The sequence below is a fragment of the Danio rerio genome, chromosome 22 (assembly GCF_049306965.1).
Source record: "Danio rerio strain Tuebingen ecotype United States chromosome 22, GRCz12tu, whole genome shotgun sequence".
NCBI lineage: Eukaryota > Metazoa > Chordata > Actinopteri > Cypriniformes > Danionidae > Danio > Danio rerio.
This window is the reverse complement of record NC_133197.1, coordinates 6,614,303-6,632,590: the sequence shown is the minus strand read 5'-3', so window position 1 is coordinate 6,632,590 and position 18,288 is coordinate 6,614,303. Positions and strand designations below refer to the sequence as shown.

Genomic DNA, 18,288 nt, shown 5'->3' with positions numbered 1-18,288 from the left:
TCTCAACTGTAATGTAAGACATTACTTGAGATTTTATTAATTTGTTAAACTGTGAGGACATCTGCTGGTCATAGTCATAAATTGCACGTAGCAAACTAATAAGTTCTGTCTTGTGTACCGGTTTCACTTTTGGTTTTGCAACTGCCCAACAAACATATAGTCTAATGTTCTCCTAGCGTACGTTTTATTTATTTATTTTTGTTCAAGGTTGTTTTTTATGTCATAATAGAGTTAATCAAATTTTAAAATAACATTATGCAAACCTTTATGAAAACGTTCCTGGCTAAACAAAGGAAACCAAAAATCTGGAAACCAAAGACATTCCCAGAACATTGGGATGTTACATGTGTGAACAGCAAATTCCAATGATTGTTTTCTGGTATTTTATAATTCATTCTTTTAATTCTTAAGTAAATAAATTATATATATATATATATATATATATATATATATATATATATATATATATATATATATATATATATATATATATATATATATACATATAATTTTTTTACTTAAGACTGTTAAGAGGTGTTGCCACCCAATGGACGGAAACACAAGAGATATACAGTAATAGTATATTCCAACTTATTATCTGCATTAGATGTTGTTTACAGTGATTAAAGACATCATCTTCAAGACGGGACTTTGAAAGACAGTTTAATGGTGAAGGAATTGATCGAATAGGCCTTGATTGAGGGTTTGGGAATAAATGTCATGCTTCCTTGTAAAAGTATTTTGTATTTTAAAAATACAATAAACAGTATTTTATTTTGATACTTGTTGTGGCTGCAGTATTTTGTAGTTTATTTTGATACATGTTTAAAATATTTGGTATTTTATTTTAAAACACATTTCAATCTATTTTTGCCCATCCCTGATAGTACAGTAGCTTAGAATGTAAATATACTGTGAGAAAATAAATACATGTATTATCATGCTATTATGCATTAAAGGCAGACTGATACTCTCATTTATATATATATATATATATATATATATATATATATATATATATATATATATATATATATATATATATATATATATAAATAAATTATTATTTTTTCTTTAATGTTGTTAGTGCCTGGCTCAGTGCAGAAGTCAAACAGCGCTCGTCACTGTCAGAATGTTTGTGACGGCCTATCAGATCAAAGGAGGCGGGGCTTACTGTTCACAGAAGCCGAGCTCAAGCGCGCCACTGTTTTTGCTCTGGAAGAATGAGGTAAAATGAGTTGAACCGCTTTTACACCTGCTCCGCGGATTTATACACATACAACACTAAAACATCCAGCCAAATCTTGAACAGTATAGACAGACTGAATCCAGTAAAACACAGGTATGCGACTTTTATTTACCATTATGTTGGGTTCGTTAAATTTAGCGACTAAAGGTCCCGTCCCGCCATTGTATGAGTAGAATCCGAACAAGTTGTTGCAGTTACAAATGACCGTTTAAATGTCACCCCTGCTGTAAAAAAACAGCCTAAACCTTATTAGCTGGTCAACCAACCTTGTTTTAGAGCGGGTTTGGCAATTTTCAGGCTGGTTTCAGCCATGTCCAGCCTGGTCTTAGTTGCTCAGGCTGGAAAATGAGCTAAAAACCAGCTTGACCAGCCTGGTTTAAGCTGGGCATAGGCTGAGAGCGCAGCCAAAACCAGCTGGTTTTAGCTGGTCATCTCCCAGCCTGACCAGCTAAGAACAGGCTGGAAATGGCTAAAAACCAGCCTGGAATGGCCAAAACCCCTCTAAAACCTAGGCTGTTTTAAGCTGTTATTTTCAGCAGGGATGTTAATCAATATTAGGTTAGCTAGAACATGTATTTCCCCCACATTTATAATATTGTACTTAACATCCCAACTGCTTTATCAATGATTAGGTGGTCCCTACAGTAGTCAACATTTAAAAAGTTTATCAAAATTGTCCTAAGACAAGTATATGTGTTGTTCTTTATTTTTCAGACAACTTTGATGAAAGGGTGATCTATTTGAAATGTTGACTACTGTATTTCCTAAATAACTGGTGACGACTCGTGCTTAAGTGATAGTTTACCCCAAAACAATAGGGAACTCTGTCGTCATTTACTCATCAACCATGTAACAAAATTTTTTTTATAAAATCCTAGTTGTTTTAAGATACAAATCCTCAGCAAAATTAGCATCAAACGCCAGAATATCACCCTTTACTGAGCTGATCTAAAGTTGGAGGTCCAATATGTTCAGAGTCTTTTTGAAAAAAAATCCACACTTGTATCTAACGATGCATATTCAAATTGTATGTGTTTGGACTTTTTAGGTACTCTATACTTTTAATGGTACCGTAAATGACTGTAGTGATGGTTTTTACCTTTATTTCTGATTCTAACAGGTGCAGCAGACCTTCAGCAGGCTTTATCTAGAATTTACAATAATTAAAGCAACTAAAGCTGAGACACTGCAAATGTAAATCACACCCACACACAGAAATTCATTTGAATTTTCACACAGTTTCTTTATTATTATATACCTTGGACAGCAGTAAATTCCACATAAGTACCATAAGTATTAGAGCCACAGATGAAACATGACATATATTCACATAGTATGATTTAAAGACAAAGAGAGGTAAAAAACCAAACATGTTTTCTTTTTTAAAAGTGAAACCACATGAGATCATCAGCAAAACCACGGCATTATGCATGAATATGTTTTTGATATCTTCATATTTTATGGTAATATTATTACTTGGTTTGATCTTTGTGAACTAAAAGAACTGATGAGTTCATCATTGAGTTGTATGTAGAGCAGAAGTCTAACGGTCACACGTGAGCAGAAATGGAAAAAGCAGCCACACGTTTTTCACACAGACATGCATTCAGAAACAGATCAAACAGGCATTGTACCTTCACAAGCTCTTGCAGAAGCTGTTAGTCCATCACATCAAACCACATGGTAGTACACACAAAAAGAAAAACAGAGAAATGTGCATTCTCACACCTAGTGATTATTTTGCACATACGTTTCACACTTTGTTTCACACTGATGTTCCACCTGAGGTACACATAAGGCTTTAGTAATCTATTATTAAATGAGTTTGGTAAGTTGTTAAAAAACACTGTTACATGGATAGTAATTAGTTTTTAAAAGTGTAGTTTACCTAAAACTAAAAATTCAGTCTTCATTTAATCCCCCTTCGCTTGTTCCAAACCTGTTTGAGTTTCTTTGTTCTGTAAAACACAAGAGAAAAAATTTAAAGAAAGCTGTAAACCTGTAACTATTGACACCCGTAGTATTTGTTTCTCATACCATGGAGGTCAGTGGTTAGAGGTTTTCAGCATTCTTCAAAATAGCTTATTTTGTGTTTAACAGAAGAAACTTGTATAAAGGTTTGGAACCACTTTAGGATGAGTAAATAGTAAGTAACTTAACATTTTTGTGTGAACTATCCCTTCAGTCGCAAGTGCAAGCTTAAAACTCAGTTTTAGACTTTCAATCTGAGGTAGTTGCCAAAATATTAAAGTTTATCTTCATGTCTTAATTTGACCATACACCACCTGATGATCCTCTTTACTTTTCTGTAAAAAACACATAATAAAACAGTTAATCTAAAATTCATCCTGATCAGCTTTAGATACAGTATACAGTGGAGATTGATATTGCAGAATTAGTATACTTCATTGTCATTTTAGTTGTTGTTGCTCCATGCTAGACTCTCAGAATTAGGTACTGGCCCAGTGACCAGGTTTTATTTCTGAGAAACAGTGTTTTACAAAATAACCAAAGTACTTGGTTTTGTGCAATATTTTGTGGAAAACACTGATCAAAACGACAATGACTAGCATGAAGCATTTCATTAAATATTTCTGAAGGCTACAGCAGTCAAAAATGAGTAAGAATAGAACAAAAGTACCTAAGAAAATACCTCAGGAAATCACTAAATTTGGTCAATCTCTTTAAAAGTTTGGTTCTTTATCTATAAGTTTGTCTGCAGAGATTTTTCAATCAGGTTTAGATCAGGACTCTGGGCTGCCATTTCATTATTTCAGTGCTTTTTAGTTTGAAGAACTGCATTTTGTTGTATCTAGGGTTCATTGCTTTGCATGAAAATAGTAAAAAGATAAAATAAAAGATCACCAATCACTATTCTATCACTACCATTATAAGTTTTGGTTGCTATAGAAACTGTTCAAATGCACGGCTGATGCAACTTTACAAATAAGTTTTTGAGTTTAGAGCATATAAACAACACGTGTGAGATTGTTGTAATCTAATATCTTGAAATGTGAAATTTATTTGCAAGCTTTAAATAACGCTATTAGGGGAAATGAAAAAGGAAAGTATTTTAAAGATGGCTGCCGAGTCTTAAAGGGACTTTGGACTTGTGTAAATACCCAGATTTGTGGTTTTGGCCACTTGAAAGTGCATGCAAGCAACATCAAGTGCACAAGACAAGACTGGAAACAAGTAGTGCATTTTACGCACACTAAACCCACATTTGTGGTATTGGGGGCTAAATGTATTCCATCATGCGTCATGTTCTGGATAAAAAAAAGCACATATTTATACAAAAATAGCCCCCCCACCTCCCTTTCTAAAGGGTATCAGACGGAGTAAATGGAGGAGTGCTGTGAACGATGTGTAAATATGATACTGTTGTTCTAGTTTAAATGTGAAGTGTGCACATGCATTTTAGGGTTGTGCAATTAATCGAAATTTAGTTTTGATTTCGATTTTGGCTGACAAAAAAAAAAACATTAGTCGAGATAAAATGATTATTGCGTCATATTCTGCACCCTTTCCAACATTACACATTTGATCCTCTGCAAACGCTGCTGAAAAAAACAGCTTAAACTATAGGCTGGTTGGCTGGTATTAGCTGGCTTTGGGTTTTCGCCATTTCAAGCCTGGTCTGGGAAATGACCAGCTTGATATAGCTGGTTTTGGCTGGGCTCCTAGCCTGGCCAAGCTGGTTTTAGCTGGTCATCTCCTTGGCTGGTCGACCAGCTAAAACCAGCTTAGTTTCACATGAAAATAAGTAAAAGCATGTATTGTAACGTGGTTTTCCTGCACGAGACATGCATCATTTATTGAGGTGTATTCAATTCATTCATGTTTTTAAAAGCACGAAAGGGAGCTCATGCTGTTGCGTGCGTGTGTGTGTGTCGCTGAGCCTCAGAGACAAGCAGAACACACACATTGGTTTGAAAACAAAATTAATCTAGTTAGTCAGTTATATAATAAAGAAGGTGTACTCTTTTCTTACGATGAATTCTTCTCTTATTACAAAATCTCAATTACCCAACAAGAATTTTCAACTGTTAATAATTCAATTCCTTCAGGGGTCCATATGTTATTTAGAGTTATTAATCAAGTCCATGCTTTTGATGCATCGTCTTTTGATGTCACTAAATCATATGTGGGCAAAACCTGTTTTAATATATATACACTGTAAAAAATGTTACTTAGATCTAACTTATAAAAAGTGAGGCAAGTGGTTGCATCGGACGTTTTAGGTTGATTCAACTTCCAGCCTTTTTTAAGTATTTTAAACACTAAAACATTGCTTAAAACAAATGCAATAAAATTAAGTTGAGCCAACTAATATTTCTAAAATTACTCAAATCAGATAAACTTACTTTTTTTGTTAAACTTAACTTACTTATACATTGCTATATGTTGACTGTACTCATTTTAATTAAGTATTATGAACTTAATGATCTAAATAAAATTAACCATGCATATGTCATTTAAAACTAATTTAATTGACTTCTGGCTGTAACCTCAGAAAATAAATCTTCGTTTCTATATTGTAAGCACAATATACACTAGTAAAAACAGATAAACAGACTTTCCTGTCAATAACAATTAAATAAGAATGGGAAGATGGATTAAAGACCATAACATGTATTCAATATCAATCGATGTTCCTTTTAATAGTGACTACAAAATAGGCCATTAATGTGGCTACACGTACACAATACATAAATAAAAACATTAATAATACCAGATCCTATTGAGAAATCATCCAAGGCAACTCAGTGAGGAGATTTGCATATTTTGATAAAGATTTAGGATGCATAATGTCCAGTCCCACAAAGAGTCTCTAATATATCTCAAATGTATACAGTTTTGATGGATACTTGAAGTCGAGGACATCGGTAAGTCCAAACAGGAGCCATCATGCATTTGACAGGTTTGGCAAACCTCTGACAGTCCTATGATAATCCAAACTGTGTTGGGCTGATGGCAAATTTTTCCTGTGGGCAGCCGCATGCACCTCTGATTCCTCACAACTCTATTAGTAGAGACAAAAAGAAACAGGAGTTCAGGTGGTTGCTACCAAACAACATTAAATAGCTAAATACTGAATAGGAAATAACTACAAGTGAAGTTACAAAAGTCCAGTGAGAATGATGCATGGATGAAACACCTTAGTTTATCAGTTAAAAATTACCTTAGTTAAAATTACCTAACTTCTATTTAAAAAATAAAAAAAGGTTATAGAGGTTGTGTAATTACATTATTCCAGGTGTTTTTAGTTATCAAATTTTAAAGAAAACTGTGATTTTACTCAGTGTAACAGTGCATGTCATTGTGTTTTCCTGTCAATCAAAGAATTGTTAAAATTTAGGTATTACATTTTTTGTTTATTTTGGCAACTTATAAAGCATAAGAATGTGTATTTAATTTAGATATTAAAACTGTTTGAAAATGGCTATATGAAAATTATAGAATACAAGTTCTATAATTTAAATGTCATCTTCATTTTGCACCAAACTTTGCACGTCATAATACAAATTTTATTAAATAAATAAATACATTGCCATTTTACACATTACATTAAGGTTTACATTAAATTTTTGCTAAAGCTACATTTAATTGACTTTTTTTCTTCAAATTTAATGTCACTGGCAAATGACAGTTCAGTGATTCAGTGTTATCAGTTAGCTTTATTGAAAGACTGACAGATAATAAGAAACTGCATTAGGATATTTTTATACTGTTTTTACTGTTGCACACATAAAAAATCTTCAGATATCAAATGTAAGTTAATTCTATGGAGCCCACTATTGTTTGCAATTTTACCAATGTTTTACTTGCCTGCAAATAATTATAGCTGTAGTTGTATCTAATGTTTTTCTTACCTGGATGTGAAGTTTGAAGATCCACAGGTAACAAAATCACTTTGGTATCTAAAGACCAAGAACATGCATTTTAGAATGAGGTGCATACAATTTAAATGGTTCTGTAAACATCAGTAGTAAATGTAATTTAAGTTAAAATAAATTGTAAATCTGTAATTTATTCACTATGCAGCATTAAAAAACTTATGGACTAAATCTCTAAAACACAAACTTTAAGTTATACTTTCTCTTACGTTAAACACAAACTACTTAACTGTTGCATACGTTTCTGCATTTAATATCCATCCTTAATGTGCTGCTATAACTTAGGTGAGCTAACTTTAGCTAAGTTAGCGCTAGCAAACTGAACCCCCACACCCCGACCGCCCACCAGTGACCTTGTTAATCGGTTCTGCAACGTTAGTTATACCTACTAAGTGTTTTAAAACTACTTTCACTATTTTTATTCAATAATATCACTTTTAATCGTTAGCATAAACTAGCGTTGGTTAGCGTTAGCCAACTTAGCTTTCCATGTGAGAGCAGTCTAACTGTTAACATACCTGAGGCTACAGTACAATTTACAAAGCTAAAACCTCACCTGCCTAGCGAAGACAGCAGTTTTGCATGACTTTACAATTATCATTCGGCTAAATTTGCAACTTACCGTGTTAATCAGATCCGCTGCTGGGAGCAGTTAATGTCGACCATTGCAGAAGCTGCGTCTGCCTGCTAAATCCCGGGCAATGAAAAAGGAGTCACGCCAAACTATTAAAATCACGTTTTATGAACACCTGCCCACATCGACAGCTGCTCTAATAAATTGTCTGTGTCAACTCACTTTTATAACATTTATTCTACACAATAACCACGTAAAAAAATCTACTCAAATAAATTGCATTAGTTTTATTCAAAATATACAGTTATATAAAAACTGATATATTTTAAGTAAAGAGGAAGCAAATTTTATTTTTTTGGTATAAAACAAATAAAATTAACTAGATTGCAATTATTTAAAGTAGATAGAACCAACTTTGTGAGTGTAGCACTTTTTACAGTGTACCAAGAGTAATAATAAAGCTATCCATACCCTTTTCCAAAGAGAACTTACTACTGTACCTTATATTCAATCTTATTGGATGTCTTTATTAAAGGATCAACTGATTTGCTGGAAAAAAGTGTGGCTGTTACCACAGAAATACCATGTTAGAAATAAAATTAAAGAAATATCTTGTAAACATCTCCACAGATTTTATCCAGCAAAACATTATTTACAAAAATTTAAAAGTGGGATTGATATAAATTGTATTTTTTGTAATGAATATGAGGAGACTGCGTTACACTTATTTTGGCATTGCGCATACTCAGTCAACTTATGGAGTGAGGTGCAAAAATTTATTAATAACAAATTACAGTGTTCTAAACCTCTGTCATTGTTGTGGGAACATGTACTTTTGGCATTTCTATGTACCCTATATAAGAGGAAAATTGTTTTTATTTAATTAATTTAATTATTTTGCTAACAAAATTTTACATTCATAAATGTAAATTTACCAATAAGAAACCCAACTTTAAGGTGTTGATGACGGAATTATGCTTGTATATTAGTAGTATCAGAGACTCTCTTAATAAAAAAACGCTACGCACTTTAAAAATTTGTGAACTCTAAAATGTATTTATTTGATTTTTACATATGTATTTTTGTATTTGATTTATGCTTACCCCCTGGCATGTATATGTGTATATATATTTCTTTTTGTATTGTTAAAATGTTACAATAAAGAACCCACACATGTAGGGTGTTCATCCTAAAGTGAGCACCTAAATCGTCAAATTATTGTTATATAATATACTTAGTGATTATTTACATTCACCCCTGTTTGTTATGAAGAAAAAAGTGAACATAAAGAGTTAAGAATGAAATGGCATGTGAAACTGAAAACACAACCGGAACTGTGTGGCTCTTAAAGCGACAGTACACTATATTCCTGCTGGTGACTGTGTTTATCTTTATAAATCAAACAAAAAAGACAAGGACAAAATCGCGCACTGCTCTTGACTGAAGGTTTCATATGATGTTTAAAAATTAGTTATTAAAGTCTGAATTTCCTTTAAAAACTACCCTTGTGACTTGTTTTGTAGTCCAGGGTTAAATGTGGACAAAAACACAAGTGATTTACATATACACTGACAATAGTCATGAATGAATAATAAAGTGTCTTACTGATTCAGGCGCACGTCTTTTGGTGAACACCGTCTCAGCATAAGTGATCTCCTCTGATTGAATCTCAACTGTTCAAAAAAAATGCATTAAAACATTTACTTTAAAAAAAAAAATGTAACAAATATCCAGAAAGTGTTTTTTTCCGTATTTAGCTAATGCAGATCTACATTTCTGTTTTTAACAAATCAAAAGTTTTACATATTTTTCTTCTGAAAAAGGGCTGCATAATATATCGTTTCAACCTTGATATTGCAATGTGTGCACCTACAATAGTCACAACATGATCTGCAATGCTGAGTTATAGTTGACTATAATATATATATATATATATATATATATATATATATATATATATATATATATATATATATATATATATATATATATATATATATATGTATGTATATATATATATATATATATATATATATGTATATATATATATATATATGTATGTATATATATATATATATATATATATATGTATATATATATATACATACATATATATATATATATATAATCATGTTGAATACGAAAGTGAAAGCATGCAAAAATATTACAGAGGGCTGTTTATCCATTCGGAAAATTTACTGAAATGGCCATCTGATAATTTTTCCATATTTTAATCTTATAATAGTGTGTATTAAGCCTGTTGTTTTGTTAATTTCTGTTCATTTTGACACCTCAACAAAAAGATCAACATTGATCTGCTTCATGATCTGACTGTAGTCTCGATCCATCTGTTATTTCTCTCTGTAAGTTAAGCCTATAATGCATAATTCTAGCCAACGTTTTTTAATAGAATAATTATTTCAATAGATCAATTTTTATTTTATTTTTTCCAAATTTAGTTTTTTGTTCAAATTTAGGGACATCACAATTGTATATTTTTAAACTGTCAGTTGTATTTAAAGAAATGTTATAATGAATAAAATGTATGTATATACTATATATATACAGTTGAAGGCAGAATTATTAGCCTCCTTTTGATTTTTTTTTTTTTTACATTTTTAAATATTTCTCAAAAGGTGTTTAACAGCGCAAGGAAATTTTCACAGTATGTCTGATAATATGTTTTTCTTCTGGAAAAAGTCTTATTTGTTTTATTTCGGCTAGAATAAAAGCAGTTATTAATTTAAAAAAAAAACATTTTTGGGACAAAATTATTAGCCGCTTTAAGCTCATTTTTTTTCCGATAGCCTACAGAACAAACCATCATTATACAATAACTTGCCTAATTACCCTAACCTGATTAGTTCTCCTTATTAATCTAGTTAAGCCTTTAAATGTCACTTTAAGCTGTATAGAAGTGTCTTGAAAAATATCTAGAAAAATATTATTTACTGTCATCATGGCAAAGATAAAATAAATCAGTTATTAGAAATGAGTTATTAAAACTATTATGATTAGAAATGTGCTGAAACAATCTTCCCTCCATTAAACAGAAATTGGGTAAATAAACAGGGGGCTAATAATTCTGACTTCCACTGTATATATATTTTACAGAACCCATCAGGCAAGTGGTTCAGATTTTTATATACTATGCCAAAATTTTCACTGGCCCCACTAAAAAAGAAGTCAAAAGCTATTTCTTAACTCCAAAAAGCAAACAAATCCATAGCATTGAACCCTGCTTAAAAATCATAACGTTTGTAACTTTAAGAAACACTGTTAAAAAAAGGCTGGGTTCCACACGGTCGATTTGTATAGGGACAACTGGAATTTTTAGATAATATTTTATAATATTTAGTATGTTATTACTAAAAGCAGTAGGTGACACTTGCCTTCTTGAGCTGTCTTTCTGTGTTTCCTGCAGATGCAGAAGATCCCGACTGCAGAAATGATTAACAGAGATCCAGCAGCAGCAGCAGAGATAAACCCTAGCAAATATCCTGAGTCTGAAGGACCCGAAGGAGACCATTGTTACTGTGAGTGAAATTCTGCTTAAACCTGAATTTTGGAACTGCAATACCTGGACATGGCTGACAGAGGTGATTGACGTTGGATTTTGTGGTCTGGTTGCTGATGGTGTTGTTGATCACACAGCTGTAGGTGTTTTTATCCTGATATTCCACCTCCAGAGGTAGAGAGAGACTGATGCTTAGATCAGACACACTGATGCTGGACAATACACTGTTTCCTTTGTACCAGGAGAGACTCACAGCGCTCACATTCACCACTGAACACACCACTGAACAATTATACTGGGATGAAGAACACTGAGAAGAGTTGAAGATAAGAACTGGAACAGGTAAACAAGCTGGAAAACACCAGAGAATGGAGAGACACCTCAGTAAATCATCTCAAACTGCATTTATTAACTCCTCAATATGGAAATTAGTAAAGTCACATTAGCTAATCAATATGAAGGTTTAAAAGAACTAAAGCACTTTTGTTATTTTGTTATTTGTTTTTGTAAATTTGTTTCTATGACATTTTAACAGCTTTACATACAATTCAAAGTTGATTCTTTATTCTTTTTTACTGTCTTTCTTTTTATTACAAATCAGTTTTAAATGTATTTATTTTTACAAAAAGAATGAATACTTCTTTGATAAGCATATTGGAACACTTTCATATGTGACCCTGGTCTTATGTTGCAGGTGTATATATTGTATTTTTCCTATGTATATACATGTAATACATTTCTTACAGCAAATATACTAAAACTCACAGTTTGTTTGGTAATGTGGATCGCTAAACACTTCATTTAGGCAGTTTATTTTTTCCTCAATATTTTACTACTCAATTTTTTATTCTTAATTTTTGAACCCTCAGACTCTAGATTTTCAAACAGTTGTGTTTCTCAATCAAACATTGTCATTTCCTACCAAACCAATCCAGAAATCACTGGAAAAGCCTATTCATTCTGCTTTCATGTGAATGACTACAAATTTTGAAAAAAATAAAAATAAAAATAATAATAATCAAAATAATTTTTAAGACTAATTTGGAGGTTTTCTGTTATGCTAGCATATAATCCATTAGCATTACAAGTTGTGCACAGATAACTCTAGATTTATTTTTGTTTGTGAACATAAGCCACTTATTTAAGTCCTGCTGATGAAGCTTAACTTTATAACTGTTAAATATTCTTTTGGTAAAATATGACAGTTTGATCAGCACTGATCAATCACAAATGATCTCTACTCACCGTAGACAGAAACGCTGAAGGTTTTTGTTATCAGTTTTGCTCCACTGATCAGCATTTCATAATCTCCAGCATGTTCAGATCTGATGTTCATGATGGTCAGAGATCCAGTCTGATTGTCCAGCTTCAGTCTGTCTCTAAATCTCATATCAGGACCATCATATGTGGAGAAGTTTTGCCTCTTTATTTTAAATTTAGCGATGAGAGAGTTTTCAGCTCCAAATTTCCATTGTATGTCTTTAAGTATTTTAGTATCAGTGTGTAAAGTGAGTGAATCTCCCTCCGTCACTGACACAGACTCGCCAAACACACCTGGAAAACATTCAAATTATACACAGTTTAAGGCTTCAATTTGAGGCTTCTCTCTTTGTGAAATAAAACATATTAAACTTACAGATTAAACGGCACCAGCAAAAACATAAAGCAAACATGCTAAACATTTTCTCCAGACGATCAGCGAAAGATTGGTGGAAAGAAAAAGCAACTCTCCTCTGAAAACATGAATCCGCCCACAAGAGAGTTTGACCCTCCTGTTTCCTTTATTTTTAGGAAAGATAAATGGTTACATACTAATTATATTTTGGTTAGTTTTTACTTTAAATGCGCAAATAGTCTTTGATTTGTACGTACAACATAAATATTTTAAAACAGGCAACTGATTTTTGGTTAAAATGGTGGTTGAAGTAGAAATATTGTGCAAATATTAATATTTAATTCTAAAGTGTGTCTTGATTGTTACTTTAAAAACGTTTTATTGATTTAAAAACGTTTTATATGTAATATCAATCAATACATTATTTGCTATTATGTGTGGTGGAAAATGTTAATAAGGTCTGCTGTTTCTCATTGTGATTCTAACACCTTAAACAGGAGTCAAACTGCAGCCTGCGGTCGGGTTTTCTTCAGAGGTGTGGTCTGATGGCAGTTTTGTAGGTGAGAGTGATGGGCTTTTTGTACATGTTTGTAGGTGAAAATTTTGTTGCTGCCTACTTGTGAATCTCACAGATGTGCTCACAAAACAAATCTGAAACCTTTGGAAATGGTAAAATCTAAAAACTAGACAACATCTCCATGACATCATGGACATCCATGACATCTCACACTTTATCATTAGATTTATTGAGCAAAGATGAAGCCAAGATAGAAAGGCCATAGGTGAAAAGCTGATGATTCAGACGCCTTTAGATCCACTTAGTGACTTAAAGTCTTCATCTTCATTTGTTCCAAAAATCCAACTAGGAATTAGGGCTGAATTTTTACAGGTTTCTCAAGAAAAAAATAAAGATCGTGAAAATCTATTGGTGGAGAAGCAAGCAAGCCCCAACCCAGTCCAGTCCTTTGGAAAATGATTCATATATATTTTCATTCATTTATTTTCTTTTCGGCTTAGTCCCTTTATCAATCTGGGTCGCCACAGCGGAATGAACCGCCAACTTATCCAGCACATTTTTAAGCAGCGAATGCCCTTTCCATCTCTGGGAAACATCCACACACACTCATTCACACACACTCACACTGGACAATTTAGCCTACCCAATTCACCAGTACAGCATGTCTTTGAACTGTGGGGGAAACTGGAACACCCAGAAGAAACCCACATGAACGCAGGGAGAACATGCAAACTCCTCACAGAAACGCCTACTGACCCCGTTGTGGCTCAAACCAGCAACCTTCTTGCTGTGGACATTGCAACCGTGTTGCCCTATATATAAATAAATAAATATATAAATAAATAAATATATAAATAAATATATATATAATTTTTAATTTTTTTTCCCAGAGATGGGTTGCGGCTGGAAGGGCTGCATAAAAACTTGCTGGATAAGTTGGCAGTTCATTCCGCTGTGGCGACCACAGATTAATAAAGGGACTAAGCCAACAGGAAAATGAATGAATGAATATATATATATTAAATGTAACTAAGTAACTTTTAAGATTGTTAATTTTACTTTAACTTGTGTAAAGATTTCCGCAAGTACTTAGATTTTGGATACTCTACCCACCTCTGGTCACGCCGACATGTCTAAAAATTTGTTACCTCGATAATTCATTCAAACTACTCTGAGTCGTCTTTTACAGATGAATCAATAGTTTTAAACATGGCGCACTTTCAGATTTAAGCCTTAGCTCACTTCACTTAGAGCTGTGATACACACTGCATGAAAGGTCATTTTCAAAAACCCATAATAGGGACTCTTTAAGATATATTGTCTATGTATATAGGAATTAAAGATAAAGGATGTGAAATTAAACTTACGTGAGTCCCAGCTCATGTAGGTATAAAAGGTAATAAATCAATCTGCCCAGTTGGTGGAATGAACTCCCTAACTGCATCAGAACGGCAGAGTCACTCGCTGTTTTCAAGAAGCGACTAAAAACTCAACTATATTTAGTCTCCACTTCACTTGCTAATCTGTAATTGCCTCTCTGGGTATACCACTAACTGTACTCAAAAAAAAAAGTACTAATACTTTCCTTCTTAGACTACAGACCTGAAACTTGCCTACAGCACTTATTCATTGTTGCTTTTATAGTTATGTAAATTGCTTCCTTGTCCTCATTTGTAAGTTGCTAAATGACTAAATGTAAATGTAATAAAAAAGCTGATAGAGTTTTAAACAAGCGTTACACAAAAAAAAATTAAAAAACAACAACATAGATGTAGATATCAGACTTGGAGATTATTAGGAAAGAGTGTTGTTTGTTTGTTAATGCATGGCAGAGTAGAAAAAAGTGTGCAGCGTGGAAAATTAAAGGTAAAACAGAAGAGGAGAGACCATCTTAAACAGACTAAAAATAGTCAGTGGAATAAAAGTGGACTAAACACTTTATATTATAGGGTAACATCAAACTGGGCTGTGTGAACTTTGCCTTTTAATATATTGTACACTTTAAGTATATGCTCTTCATTTTCTATTTCCTGGCAAAGGACAACTTTAATGGAAAATATAGCAGAAGTAGGACTCAATAATAAGACTAAGAGTATGAATTATAGGTTTAAAAAACCCTGGAGTACTTTTTTTTGAGATTCTAACAGATCTACAATAGGTGTGTTGAGCATCAGTTAATACAACATTAGTACCTATAGCTTAAAACTGGATAATTAGGAGCTTTTGTCAGCTTAAACACATTATTGGGGGTGGATCAAAGTCGGCGACGTAGCGCTCAAATGCTGGTGGAGTGATGATGCATTGGTTTCTCATTATTATTCACAGACTGAGTTGCTTATCCTCTGAGAAGACAGTAATGACAGCCCATTCTTTCCGATGACAGACTGGGGTCATATTGTCTTAGGTGTTTGCTTCCATGATCTACTGGGTTTGTTATATGGTTTTCCCTGGGCTAACGATACAGCCAAGTGTGTGGATATTTTACAGTTTTAACCTAAAAATCACCAGTCAGTCCATTACTTTGATTATAATGATCAATGATGTGATGGAGAAGGTACCAGAAGATATAGGTAGGTCTATTTGCAGATGATGGAGCATTGTGGAAGAGAGAAATTAATATGGAACATGTAATTAAGAAGTTACAAGAAGAAAGCAACTAATAAAGTGGTTGAGTGGGGATATGATTGGGGGTTTCAGTTTTCCATAGAAAAAAAAACTGTCTCTTTTCTTTACTAGGAGAAGAATTCTAGAAGGATTAAGCTACAGATGAATGGAAAAGACGCAGAGAGGGTTGAATGTTTTATTATTTTTTTTTAGGAATTAAATTAGACTCACATTTAACATTTGTACACCACATCAGATAAATGGAGGAATTGTGTAAAAAAGGTGATTAATGCAATGAGGTGTTTTAGGGGAAGGGGGTGGGGTGCAAGCTTACTATCACTGTATAAAATATATGTAGTTTTAATACGGTCAGTGTTAGATGGTCAGCAGCCAAGTTAAATAAAAAAAGAAAATTTAAGTAATTGTGTTGTGGAGCTTTTAAAACAACACCAGAGTCAGCTATTCTGGTAGAAACGGGAGAATTGCCACTGGAATTAAGAAGGAAACAGTTGACGGCTAATTATTTGGTAGGTTTAAAAGAGTGTTCAAATACACATATTGCTAAATCAGTATTAGAGTTGGGAAAACGGGAAAAGTCAAAAGGAGAATTTTGGTCGGTGTGGAGAGATGCTGGCAAATTGTTTTTAAAGTGTTTAATTTGAGGATATGTTCCACTGTCGTCTGTCCAGAGATTGCTCTATGGAGACTAGTGTGGCCAGAGGTAGACTGTGTTAGAGGAATAAGGCAAAGCACCAATCTGGAAAGAATGTTTATTAGAGTTGAAGAAAAATATAAAGAGTACAAACACAGAGATTTACAGATGGAGCAAAAAAAAAAAAACCCTAAAACTGGAGTATTTGTATTGGGATTGTCATACCAGACTAAATTATAGGATTAATTAGAGGAACATCTGATTTAGGGGTTTACAAAGTGGAGGTGCCAGCTACAGTATGTTTATAGCATAAAGATGGGTTGAAGAAGTCTTCCGCATCAGCTCTTGCTAGTCTACGGTCATTTTCATCAAGTCAACAAGATATTTTGTTTGCAGAACGCCAGTGTATAACAAAAATAACAAGTCAGGGAAGTTTATATGGGTATCCGGTCATGAAGGGATAAGGGGAAATGAAATGGCTGACAGATGAGCAAAAAGAGCATTAACAAAAGAAAATGTAAAAATGAAAATAAACGTTAGTAAAGCAAGAGTAAAAAGTCTAATATGGGTAAGAATAAATGAAAAGCAGGAGAGGCAAGACAGAGAAAAAGGCTTTTATCTCGAATTCAACAGGTTGTTAAACAGTCAGTATAGTGGTAACTGAAGAAAATGAATAGTGATCAGATTAAGACTGGGACATCCATTGTTTATTTAATATAACTATTGGATTAATAGGGAAGCATGAAACTGGACTGTGTGAGGGCTGTAGTGAAGAGGAGTCAGTAGAACATGTGATTTTAAAAAGCAACAGGTATGAAGGACAGAGGGGTCGAGGAAATAAATGATCTAAGGGAGATAGGGATTCAGGAAAATCCATTAAAAGCTTTACTAAGAAAAAAAGGACAGGGTACAGTTCAGAATTTTTATAAAGTTCTTGAGAGAAACTGGTGTTTACTATGAGAATGGTGTTTAAGGTGTGAGTGAAAGGGTGGAAAGAGGGGGAAAAATGTCTGTGAACCCTCCGATCCACACTCTAGAGCTGAAGGTGGCGGTAATGCACCGAAACGCTGGATGGCAACCGCCATTTTTTTAAGAAGAAGAGTGCATGCGTTCGCGCAGAGGAAGTGAGTTGCTGACAAAGTCTAGAGGAAAACCGCAAACTTTTCGAAATGATCTTTTTAGTTAAAAAACAGTCTTATTAATCAGAATATGTTTAACGTTACCGTGTGGATGCGTCATCAAAATGACACATGTCTTTAGCTTGTTCTCTTGGATCTTGATTGTACTCGTTCTTGGTAAGACTTTCGCTTTGTAATCAAGGGCGTTGCTCGTAATTTCAAAACAATTAATAATATCCATAGGCTACAGTACATGCATGTTCCAAAAATGACTTATTTGGTTTTGACTATGCCGCCGTAACTAAGTAATTTGATCATAAACTAAAATGACAGTATACCAACAGGAAACTTAACGTAGACTAACCATGTTCCGTACACTTTTCGCTATTCAGCGCACTCAAACGACCACTCCTCCGTCATTGAAAACCAGATAAGCATGCTTGTGTGTTCATTCTCTGGGGGAATACCTATTGCACAATCCAAATCTTGATTGATGTCTTTTGGACCAGTAGTTTTTGAGAAAAGATGGAATAAGTACCGCC

General features: G+C 33.4%; 2 protein-coding genes and 1 long non-coding RNA gene across 24 annotated transcripts in view; 1 reads left to right on the top strand and 2 right to left on the bottom strand.

Annotated features, from left to right (window-relative positions):
* The first annotated feature begins 1,175 nt into the window (after positions 1-1,175).
* zgc:113298 overlaps positions 1,176-18,288 on the top strand; it is a 59,621-nt gene continuing 42,508 nt past the window's right edge. For 10 of the 22 annotated variants that reach the window (XR_012397375.1, XR_012397381.1, XR_012397379.1 and 7 more), the window contains exon 1: positions 17,728-17,923. Coding sequence is in view for 3 of the 22 variants with exons in the window: in XM_073936500.1 (XP_073792601.1) it covers positions 17,872-17,923 (52 nt within the window). In the remaining 19 variants the exon portion in view is untranslated. Of the gene's footprint in view, positions 1,343-2,369; positions 2,444-11,147; positions 11,583-13,352; positions 13,416-17,727; positions 17,924-18,288 lie in introns of those variants that run through there. The other 12 variants (XM_073936506.1, XM_073936509.1, XM_073936510.1 and 9 more) reach the window with 12 other exon arrangements.
* Positions 2,470-18,153, bottom strand: LOC141380151 (uncharacterized). Its single transcript, XM_073937143.1, has 6 exons — positions 18,111-18,153; positions 12,486-12,794; positions 11,304-11,591; positions 11,116-11,229; positions 9,329-9,396; positions 2,470-3,555 (listed from the first exon to the last, which is right to left on the bottom strand). The coding sequence occupies exons 2-6, from the start codon at positions 12,628-12,630 to the stop codon at positions 3,508-3,510; spliced, it is 663 nt and encodes a 220-aa protein (XP_073793244.1). The 5' UTR covers positions 12,631-12,794; positions 18,111-18,153; the 3' UTR covers positions 2,470-3,507.
* Positions 5,888-7,869, bottom strand: LOC137488896 (uncharacterized). The gene is made up of 3 exons (XR_011008171.2): positions 7,772-7,869; positions 7,126-7,173; positions 5,888-6,275 (listed from the first exon to the last, which is right to left on the bottom strand). It is a non-coding gene; the product is annotated as an uncharacterized lncRNA (long non-coding RNA).

Excerpts from the sequence above, each read along its gene's own strand:
- LOC141380151 (XM_073937143.1), bottom strand. The coding sequence starts at position 12,630 with ATGAGATTTAGAGACAGACTGAAGCTGGACAATCAGACTGGATCTCTG. Across the intron at positions 11,230-11,303 it reads CCTCTGTCAGCCATGTCCAG|ACTCAGGATATTTGCTAGGG; the intron begins GTATTGCAGTTC and ends CGGGTCCTTCAG. Across the intron at positions 9,397-11,115 it reads CAGAAAGACAGCTCAAGAAG|TTGAGATTCAATCAGAGGAG; the intron begins GCAAGTGTCACC and ends TTTTTTGAACAG.